Source organism: Phodopus roborovskii, unplaced genomic scaffold, assembly GCF_943737965.1.
Source record: "Phodopus roborovskii unplaced genomic scaffold, PHOROB, whole genome shotgun sequence".
NCBI lineage: Eukaryota > Metazoa > Chordata > Mammalia > Rodentia > Cricetidae > Phodopus > Phodopus roborovskii.
In genome coordinates, this window is record NW_026126416.1 from 26,356,626 (window position 1) to 26,367,712 (window position 11,087).

General features: G+C 54.0%; 1 protein-coding gene across 1 annotated transcript; it reads right to left on the reverse strand.

Annotated features, from left to right (window-relative positions):
- Positions 1–58: 58 nt before the first annotated feature.
- On the reverse strand, positions 59–2,195 carry Dusp2 (dual specificity phosphatase 2). Its single transcript, XM_051183449.1, has 4 exons — positions 1,735–2,195; positions 1,518–1,639; positions 996–1,215; positions 59–887 (listed from the first exon to the last, which is right to left on the reverse strand). The coding sequence occupies exons 1-4, from the start codon at positions 2,132–2,134 to the stop codon at positions 673–675; spliced, it is 957 nt and encodes a 318-aa protein (XP_051039406.1). The 5' UTR covers positions 2,135–2,195; the 3' UTR covers positions 59–672.
- Between the last annotated feature and the right edge of the window lie 8,892 nt (positions 2,196–11,087).

Genomic DNA, 11,087 nt, shown 5'->3' on the forward strand with positions numbered 1-11,087 from the left:
GAGCAGTGAAGAACATCCCAGGCATGAACTTGAGACCAGACACTTGCGCTATTGCTCTTTTTTTAAACAAAACACTGTTTTTATTGGCACATCCTCAATGTTCTATATAAATATAAAGTGCTGTTTCCAAGGCCCCCCTCACTGGCCCACAGGGCTGGGAGGAAATCAGGGAGGGAGTGTTAAATGTCAGTCGAACACAGATAACTTTTCAGCACCAACTGTGGCGAGATACACACATACTTAAACACAAAAGCAAGATGTCAGTAACATGACACACACGCATGGCTCCCCTGGGGAGCACAAGGCTCGAGCTTTGGGTCATGGGGTGTGCACCCCTAGACATGGTTCCTGTTTGTCACAGCTTGTTCCTTGAGCCCTTGGTAGCCCAAGGGCTTTAACATAGTGGGGTTAGAGTCCAGTTAATTTCTGCCAGAGTTGGGGAGGAAGAGCAAATATACTATCTGCCCTGGTCCCCTGAATAAGGGCCAGCCCTTAAAACCCCAGCAGATGAGCACCATATCAGAAAAGCCATCATCCTGGCTTTCCTAGCACCCCAACTTGAGAATGAGGTGGGGAGCGGTGAGCTAGACTAGAGAGGAGTCCAGAAGTCCACAGAAGCTTCCCCCAGGAGTGGGTGAGAGGCAGCACCGTGGGACCAGGCCAGGGTTTGACTCAGTGACATAGCACCTGGGTCTCAAACTTCAGCAGCTGCCCCATGAAACTGAAGTTGGGGGAGATGACTCCCCGACGTTGCTTAACAAAGTCAAAGGCCTCATCCAGCCGCACCCGGTGGCTCTGAATCAGGTATGCCAGGCAGATGGTAGCTGAGCGGGAGATCCCGGCTTGACAGTGCACCAACACCCGGCCCCCGCTATTCTTCACTGAGTCTGAAAAGGAAATGGGAAGGAAGGCGTCAGATTGGAAGGTAGACAGAGGAAACAGGACCGCCACCTGCTCCCTACAGTTCCCAGGCCCCTGGGCTGCGGTGCCCTTACCAATGAAGCCAATAGCCTCCTGGAACCAGGCACTAATCTCCACCATCTGGTTATCTTCTACTGGAATGCTCTTGTAATGGAAAAGCCCCTCAAAGTGGTTGGGGCAGCTGGCAGAAACATTGAGAACGGCTGTGATACCGCAGGCCTGCAGCCCCTGAAGGTCTGAGGAGTGGCTGCAGCTGCCCAAGTACAGGTAGGGCAAGATTTCCACAGGACCACCCTGGAGGAGGAAGGGGACAGTGGTGAGACCTCAGCCTCGGCCTGGAGGGCTTGAACCCTGAGTGAGGAGCTGCCTAGAAACAAGACGAGCCCTAGGCCAGAACTTACGTTCAGACACACATATGCCACTCATGCCTTAATGTCTGTATGAGAATATACACATTCACACTATTTGCAGATCAAACACGCACGTATGCCCGCACGCACACACGCGTACTTGAACACCCCCCCCCGGCTTTCCCCAGAGGCAAGTATGGACAATGGAACTACATAGGAAGACAAAGAATTCTGATTTCAACTTACCTGGTCATAGATGGGACCCCTAAGATCAGAGCTGTTATTTTCTGCCCCGGCAGGAGATAGTGCCTGGGCAGGGGTTTCAGAGCATAGATCAGGACAGCATGCCTGGAAGCGTTGGAAGCCACCTGTGTAGAGAGCAAGAAAGAAAAGGCAAGGTTAGCCAAAAAGCTGAGGCTCAGGGTGACAGGTGCAGGACGCGGGGTGCAGGGCGCGGGCTCACCTCGCAGGAAGCACACGGCTGTGGATCCTGCGCGCATCTCGTGCAGCAGTGCAGCTAGCAGCAGGTGAGCGGGGCCGTCGGGCGGGAGCTCTGCCACAGATGCGCTGCCTTCGTCCAGCACCACTGCGCGGACCAGTTCCCCGCGACCCAGGCGTGCCCGGAGCGCGCGGTCTGGCAGGAGGCAGGCGAGGGCGGCGGCGGGGGTACCGCGCGCACGGCGCCGCAGCAGCGCGTTCCAGGGCACGGGCCTCGCGGCGCGCACGTGGCTCCGGCAGAAGGCCAGGAACGGTCGACAGTCGAGTAGCAGCGTGCCCTCGGCCTCCCGCGGCTCCCGCAGCAAAGCGCCCAGCGCCGCACACTCCAGCTCCTGCGCTGTCTCCAGCCTCATGGCAATCGGCATTGCAAAGCCTCTTAATCCCCGTGATCCTCTCCCTGGTCTCGCCCTTCCCCTGCTCCCGGGGCTGCGACAGTGTGGCCGGAACTGTCAGCTCTGGGCGAGCCTTGTCGCGCCTGGGCTTATGTACTCAAGGGCCGGCCCCTGGGGTTACCATACAAGGGTAGAGCAGGAAGGCGCCGGCGCCCGCCCCCGCGACTTCACGTGGGACTCGGGCTGGGCCGCCCCAGGGCCCCCGGAGCGGACGAAGGGGGGGTCATCTGGAGGAGGGACTCGAGGGGGAAGAAACTGGGGACCAGACCGTGACAAGTGTCAAGAGTCTAGAGGCCCCACCCACGTCTCCCCAGCTCGGGTGCTCCCCGATCCGCCTGGCCTCAGGCTGCTAAGTGCTTGGGAACTCAGCTTCTTGGCTGCACAGGGCCTTCGAGTTACTGGGGTCGTAGGCTTCCTCGCTTTTCCCATTCTCTCCCAGGGGTTACATTCTAAGAATTTCGTTAACAAAATTACCTGTTGCTAACGATGATGATACATCAGAAGGAAGCACACCATCACGCCACTTGTGTAATTTTAGAGGCCTTAGGAAAATGCCTGTTCCCTTCTACCCCAGTCAGGTTTTGCAAAAAGTTGTCCTGGCTGGAGCAGCCCCTTGCAGCCAAAGCCCTGGTATGGGGGCATTATGGGGGGAGGGGATCAGGGGCCTGTGACGAGTTTCCATTTATGACTGGGACTGCTTCTTTCCCCAGAGGCCCAGGGAAACCCCCAAGGGCCCAAAAAGAAGCACTTCCCATGTCACCGGCAGGGTTGAAGGGGAACTCTGCTGACGATGCTGGGCTCTCCCAGGGCCTAGCCAGGCCTGGTGGGAATTTCAGGGGAAGGAGAGCCACTTGCAAAACCTACCCCCTTCCATCCCCTAAAGCTGACACCCTCCTGGGACAGGCCCTGGTGGTCCCACACCAAGCTTTAAGAAGGAAGAGCCGTTTAACCCACAGCCATTCTGCCCTCCCCCACCCAAGTGCCAGCCCCCTCCTCAGGGATGTGGTGATGCCCAGCTGTGCATGGGCCCTGGGGGCTCTTGGGTTGGGGATAAGAAATGTTGGTAGGTGGCTGAACCCCATCTGAAGCAGACATGGTGGGTGGGGACAGTGTTCAAACCCAACCTCCCAAACCCTTATTCCTCCATACCTTTTGTAAGAGCCTTCCAGCTTCCCTACAGACCCAATGTCCCCACTGTCTTGGAGGCCTACAGCTAGGACCTGTGTGACCCCCAGCATGTGGTACAGTATATGGGTGCTAGAGCAAAATATTGTACTTTTCCTCTTTGTCTGGAGCTTGAATCTTGTAGGGGATACAGAATGCAAGGGAGAAGCCACAAGGACTCCTGGCCCTGGTGTCTCCGTGGCACCATCAGGTAGGTTGGTTCTAGGGCTGTGAGGCTGGGCCACAGCCTCGGTCCCTTCCCACCAAGCCAGTCTGGAGGCTGATACAGCAGAACTAGCAGCCCAGCCAGGGAGTCTGGACCGTAGATCCCTGAAGCTGATAGGGGTGCTTATCCTTGGCATCAGCCTCACAGATGACTTAATGGCTGATTCCAGGGACAAATTACAGAGCAGAAAGGGACTATCGTGTCTAGTCCTGCTGACCAGAGTCACCTGTCATGCCTAGAGCCACAGCCTTCCAGCTGTGGAGAAGAGGGAGGCCCTGCCAGCTGAGGTCCCTGTAGCAGGAATGAAGTCAACTTATCTTAGTGGGAAACTCCAGCTTGCTGATTCTAATACTGGACTCAACTGCTGGGCTTCCTTGCAGGGTGACAGTGTGTTGCTGAAAGTTTCTTAGGTCAGTCCTTGCATCTCAGCCAGTGTGGGCCTGTGACACTCTCCTTGGAGCTGGCCCCTTTTTAGCTCTGATGTACACAGATGAACTCAAGGAGGCCAAATTAACCATAAAAGAGGGGCTTGCTTTCACCCTCTGCTGGATTCACAAAGCAGGGGAAATCCCCACCTTCAATATGAGGGTGAAAGTCCAAGGCTGGGGTAGAAGAGCCCACATCCCTCCACACCTGTGTTCTGACTAAAGGTCCCCCTACCAACCCTTGGATGCTGCCACAAATGAGTCATCTGCAGGACGTCTGGCAACCTTTGCCACCTTCTCAGGACCCTGCTCTCCAGAATCATTCACTGGGAGCCTTCCAGGAGGAGGCAGGACTCTGGATATACCCTGGGATGGCATGAGGGAGGTCCCAGGCAGGCTGGCTGCTCCACAGGCTGCCCTTGTACCGCATCACTAGACAGAAAGTAATCACACAGCTGTTGGTTACTGTTTAAGGTTTTTCATGCCTGGCTCTTATTACGGGTCGGACCTAACAAGCGAGTTTGGGGCTCAGGTTCTATTTGTTTTTCTTTCTTCAATTAAAACCGTGTGGGACTCAACTGGAACAAATGATGATTCTCTGTGTTATTTTCTGTAACCATTTATTTGGATGGCTGCTTAGACGTCACTGGCTTTCTGCCTTTGGGATTCCGGTTTGTCCACCCAGCCTGCTCGCAGGATGGGTTTCCCTTCCACAGTCAGATGCTCCTGGCTCTGCCCAGATGCCCTTTCTCTTCCTCCTCCTTCCAAGCCTAGCCTTGAGCAGATGGCCCAGGGAGGAGAGGAGATGTGAGAGGCTGGGCTGAAAGGCTTGAGCCAGGGTAGTTATGAAGGTGAGAGTGTCTGAAGAGTGAGTCAGAGATGACGTCAGCTTTCCTGTGCCAGGCCTCCCACCCGGATGCTATGCTGCAGCCACCCCCACAGGCTCCTGCCAGGCAAAGACCCGAACTCCAGGCCCTGAGCTCAGCCACCACCACAGCCTGGCTGGCACTGTGGGGAGGAGGCAGGGAGGGTCACATGGCCATCCTGTCTCCTGTTGGGGAAGGTGAAGCAGGAAGCCCCAAAGATCATGCTAGCCACAAGTAGACGGGCATGTGGTAGCAGAGGCTGGCACGATCCACCTGTTTGTCAGATGAGTTTACGGGAACAGAAGGACATGGACAGCTCGACCAAGGAGGCTCCCCTGGTTCTGCTCTCCCCTGGATATGGGCGAGAGGAGCCTGCCACCTGAACTTTGTTGTGCCCAGAGGCAGCATCTGCATAGATCACTGAAGAACTCCAAAGCACACATCGAGAAGTCCCACCTTTTCAAATCCCTTTCAGTGACCCGAATCTGTGGCTGGCCGGCCTCAGGGTCCCTGTGACCTCTGCTCTTCACTGAGGCTTGGGTCCCGCATTCCCTTCTGCATTCACTCACTGACTCCGTAGCACACTCTGTCCTGAGAACTTGTGTGTCAGGTCCTGCTTTGGGAACTGGGGATCCAGCAGTAAACCCCTAGTGACACCTTCAAGGAGCTGACTTCATCATCTCAGTAATACTTACCTTCATGATCATGTTGTATTCATGGCCAGTGACACTAGTTATCCACTAGAGTAATGATTATCTTTTCCTTTTAAAATAAATGCTAGGGTTGAAAAAAAAATCAAGTCAACTTAGGAAAGCTATTAGGTAAGGCCCAGACAGTTCCCAAACACTCTGTAAGTCATGATGCAGATAGGAGACGCCAGAGTGGGAACACCTTGCCCTAGAGGGCAGCATCACAGCCTCTACCAGCTTTGTGCACTGCGTGGTTCAGGGGATCCGGCTCGCCCCGTGGCTATGGTCTCCCATAAAGACAAGAGCATGAGTCACAGGGCAAGGAGGAGCCCCAGTGGGCAATAGTGAGTATCCCCATGGTCCTGTGTGCCTGGACATGGCTGGAGGAGAACCCCCACTCCTAGGGCACCCACCCCCAGCATACATTGGGCTTCCCATCCCCCAAGCAGTAAGGCAACCCCACTCCGTGCTGGAAGTCAGAGACAGTGGGGAGGGAAGAGCAGGCTGTGGAGGAAGGCTGCCACCAACAGTATAGCTTCACAAGCAGTTAATTCTCAGAAATATGACTACACTAGGTTCCAGGGTGACCAGAAGATTCCTGAGGGTCTGCCATGACCAGAGCTAGGTGCACTGTGGCAGAGTGAGACAAAAAGGACTTCTAGGTCCTGAGGAGTTAGAGACTTCCAGGATCAGAGATCAAGGGGCATCTCCTGCCAAGGCCCATGCCAAAGCCCTTTCTTTTGGCCAGCAAAGGGCAGGACCAGGTCTCCTGACCCCACCGACGTTAACATGACTTTAGATCCTGGACATCCTCATGGGCTTCAGTGGTAACAGGAGCCACAGACATCAACATGACCCTTGGCCATATGAGGACCCACTCATGGCCCTCAGCATCTGAAAGGATCACAAGCTTCAACGTGGCCTCAGGTAGTTATACGTGCCACTCACATCAGCATATGGCTCCCCCAGGCAGCAAAGCCTGAGGACGCCAGGCAGCAGCACAGACTACATATGTCCCATGGATCTCAGACTTCATCGCAGCCTGGGACAGCAGCATGAGCCACCGATACCAAGATGAACTCTGGTGGCATTACAGGGCCAGTGAGCATTTGAGAAGGTCCAATCCAGAAAGGGAACTTTTCCTCATCCCCCACCTCCATCATTGCCCAAAGCCAGAGGACGCTGCAGCCGGGCGGCAGGTTTGGGAGATGAGTCTGGGTCTGCATAAGCTCCAGGCTGTTGTACCCCATCCTGCTGACCCTCCTGGGTGACAACAGCACATAGACCTAAGCCCTCTTCCACCTGTCACTGTCATCACAGCCTCTCTCCATAGTGCATGCATCACTCAGTTTTTTCTCTTTGCCTTCTCTCCATCACATATTTGTTCATTGTAGTGGTGCCCACCCACCCTGGGCCCACAAATACGTTAGCCTTTCTGCCCTCTCTAGAGAAAGCAATGACTAACCATGTGTTGGGAGTCTTACAGGCATTGCTACATGCAAGCTTCATCTCCTTCTCATCTATTCTCTTGGAGATAGGGAAACTGCAATGGCTTCAAAGCATCTACACAAAAGTATGTCTTGGCTACTTTCAATGCTCCATGCAGCAATGTTTACAATAGCAGTTCTCAACCTGGAGGTTGCAACCCCTTTGGGGACCAAACAACCTTTTTACAGGATTGCCTAAGACCATTGGAAGATAGATGTTTACATTACAATTTGTAACAGTAGCAAAATTACAGTTATGAAGTAGCAAAAATAATTTTATGGTTGGGGGTCAGCACAACATGAGGCACTGATTTAGAAGGACCTAAGGAGAGGTGACTGGACCAAGAGAGCAGAATGGCTGGGTGCCTGTATTGTGGAAATGAGTTCAGCCACCACTAAAGGAAGATGGCTCTCTACTGATGCCCACCCTTGGAGTTTTTAAACTGTCTTCTTATTCTGTCCCCCCCCCTTTTTTTTTTTAATTAATTGCGCAGCCATTCCAAGGCATTCCAGTGGAGGTACCAAGCCCACTGCGTTGACTAGTCTTATGTTATCTTGATATGAGCTGGTCGTTAGAAAGGAGGGAGCCTTAATTAAGAAAATACTTCCATAGTCAAGTAGTGATGGCGCACACCTTTAACTCCAGCACTCAGGAGGCAGAGGCAGGCAGATCTATATGAGTTCAAGGCCAGCCTGGTCTACAGAGGAAGTTCTAGGACAAGCTCCAAAGCTACAGAGAAACCCTGTCTTGGAAAATGGAGGGTGTGGGGGGAGGGGGAAATACCTCTGTAACAACAGGCTGTAGGCAAGCTTAATTGGTGACTGATGATGTGGGTGGAGATGCCCATGAGCTGGTGGTCCTGGATTCTATAGGAAACCAGGCTGAGCAAGCCATGAGGAGCAAGCCAGTAAGCAGCCCCCCTCCCTCCACGGCCTCTGCATCAGCTCCTGCCTCCAGGTTCCTTCTCCGTTTGAGTTCCTGCCCTGACTTCCTTCATTGATGGTACAGGGATGTGGAAGCATAAGCAAAATTAACCCTTTGTTTCCAACTTGCTTTTGGTCAATGGTGTTTCATTGCAGCAATAATAAGCAGGAGAGCCACCCAGACTTTGGGAATACTGACTGGAGCCTGGATTTTAACCATTAGACTTTTCTGCCTCTACAAAGACTCTGCAGGGCCCTGCCTTTGTCCTGCATTCATCCTTTCCCCAGACACACACCACTCACATGCCTTTCTTCACAGTCATAACTACTTTGGGCTTTCCATAGGCCCCACCCTGTCCCACTTCTAAAAATGATCAGATTTAAACCCCAAAAACCATCAAACACCAGAAAGAGGATTACACCAAACATGCATGAGGGAACCCAAGGCATTGAGAACTGTATACTTTTCCCAAGCTCTCTAAGTCAGTAGGCAGTGGAGCCATACTTGGATCCTAAGTTTTGCGCCTCTCCTACCATGTTCCCAGAATCCAGGCCCTAGATCCACTGCCCAGGTCCTTCCCTCCGGGTGCCCTGCTCTGACCACAACCTCTTCTCTAAGTCCTGGCCACTGGGGGCCCCATCCTGGAGGTGTCAACTGTCTCAGTTGCAAATATTTCGAAGCTGTAGACACACAGGCCTCTGCTCCCCACAAAAAGTCCATTGTGCTCCATGCCAGAAAACAAAAACAAAATCCACTGCGCCCGTCTAGTTTGGGGATTGAGGCATCTCCCCGGCAGCTATGCTTACACACAGGACTTGGTCCTTATCCCCAGCATGCCTCAGGCTCCAGGAAAGAAGTGTCCTTAGGTCTAGAAAGCAAGCTCCCCACCCCCCAAGCATATCAGTGAGTGCCATCATCACTTCTATGAAAAGCCAAGTGTCCTGGGTTCAAGGGCAAGTTCATTCACTCCTCTTTGGTGACCCTGGGTATACCACTTACCCCAGGTCTCCTCATGCCCAGTACTCATGGCTCACCAGGTATATTTATGGGGTGCCAAGCTCTGCTGTGGGTGCTGGGGATGTGACCATGAATAAGATAGACAAGGCTACGATCCTCTCCGGGGTGACGTTCCATGCGAGCCAGAGACCGGACTGTGACTACATCAGTAAGATCGTGTCAGAGCAGCAGAGACTGAGCTAAGAACTCGGAGGGCAGGGAGAGAGCAGAGGGTTAACGGGGAAGTTTCCGCTGAATGTGGTCTTCAGCTATAACTTGGAGGAGGACAAGGGGCCAGCCGGAGGGGGCAGTCCAGGTAGAAAGCCAAGCAGAGGGGTCAGGGAGCAGCTGGCTGGCGGGCCCTTTACTTCCCTGAAGATCTGATCCAACTGGAAGGCCATTGGGAGCCCTTGGAAGGCTCTGACGGTACAGAACCAGCAGAGTGGCACTTAGCGGTGAGAGGTGAACCGGTAGGGAGTAAAGTGGCCACAGAGTGAGGTCAGATGCTAACACAGTGGTTCAGGGACAGAGGACAGTGACTTCAGCCTGGGTAGCGAATGAGAAGAGCCAACAAGAACTTGGAGCAGACTGGCAGGGGTAGCTGTGGGAAGGAGTGAGGAGGGCCCTTGTAGTGGTCAGATTCCTAGGGCATGATGGGGCCGAGCCTCTTGTCCTCACCCCACTGAGCCTGAGCCCAGCCAGAGCCCTGCTGCATGTGCACCCCCAACTCAGACTTCTAGGACTGGGACACTCAAAGAGAACTGGCAGTGACGGGGGCGGGGGTGCTGGACACAGAAGGACATGGGGACGGGGCTCAAGTTAGGAGCAAACAGCTTGGGGGGGTGGTCCCCAGACAGGAAGCACCTGGGAGGATCAGGTTAGATAAGATGTTTCCTGCAGGTGGCACTTCCTGAAAAGGCCCAGCCATTCTCCCCAGACACTGTGTGTGTGTGTGTGTGTGTGTGTGTGTGTGTGTGTGTGTGTGTGAGACATGTGCCCATACACAGATGTGCTCATAGGCTCACCCACGTACCCTGGTGCTCACACAGCCCTACTGGCGCGCCTGTCCCCCAAACCCACAGTGCTACACAGTCAAACTGAAACACCTCTATCACTGATGGGCACTCGAACACACCCACCATAATGTGGTCTCCCAAATGCAGCACAGCCCACAGAAACCCTGCATCAGCAATTTCATCACGGCCTCAGGTGTCAGACCCCAGGTCCACAAGCCACCTCCTCAGAAACTCCCTCCCGTCCTGCAGCCCACCCACCACCACCCCGCCCACTGGTCCCCGAGACAATACACTCCCTACGTGTGCCTGCCCACCTTTAACATGGAACTTGTCCCTGCCTAGATGCAAGTCCTCTAGTCCACTCCTCAGCCAGCTGAGGAGTGACGGTCCCCTTTCTTCACCGGTCAGTGCCACCTTCTCTGTGCTGTGCTGCCCAGGAAGGAGCAAGCTCTCAGACTCTTAGGGACCATTTCTGGGCCTGGTTGCTGCCCTCTCCTCACACAGGTACTGACACCCACAACAATACCACACACACCATCACATACACCTCATTCCATCATACCCACATGTGTGCCAATTACACACACACACCACATTGGTTAACACCCCTAACACACAACCTTCTCACATGCGCACACCTCCATCATATCAGTGCTGGTTTGAGAGGGGATCTCAACTTGGGACATCTCTAGGTGGGAGGAAATGGTTCATGACATTAGTCTTCGATCTGCAAACTTAGCAGTAGGGCTCCCTAGCCCTGGCGTCAGGCACCATACTGGTGCCCCAGGAACATTGTACTGCCAGCTGGAGATGAGCATATCATTATAGCAATGCAACCCTGAAGCCCTCCACTCTCTGGGGTGAGGCAGTCCAGCCAGTGCTGTGGTGGTACCATACTATGCCACATATTAGCAGGACCTTCTGGAGCACTATGGTGATGCTCAATTACCCTCTGTCCCCTGCTTCCTTTATTCCGGGATGTACCTGCTGGCCACATGGCCATCTGACCCTGCCCTGCTCCTAGCCTTTCATTTACAGCGGGGCCTAAGGAAGGAGCAACTGCCTCAGTATCCCAATGCAGACAGGCAGGAAAAATCTCTGGAGACGTGGCTCCCAGTGGCCAGACTAGGCA

Excerpts from the sequence above, each read along its gene's own strand:
- Dusp2 (XM_051183449.1), bottom strand. The coding sequence starts at position 2,134 with ATGCCGATTGCCATGAGGCTGGAGACAGCGCAGGAGCTGGAGTGTGCG. Across the intron at positions 1,640-1,734 it reads AGCCGTGTGCTTCCTGCGAG|GTGGCTTCCAACGCTTCCAG; the intron begins GTGAGCCCGCGC and ends CTCTCTACACAG. Across the intron at positions 1,216-1,517 it reads GGGGTCCCATCTATGACCAG|GGTGGTCCTGTGGAAATCTT; the intron begins GTAAGTTGAAAT and ends TTCCTCCTCCAG.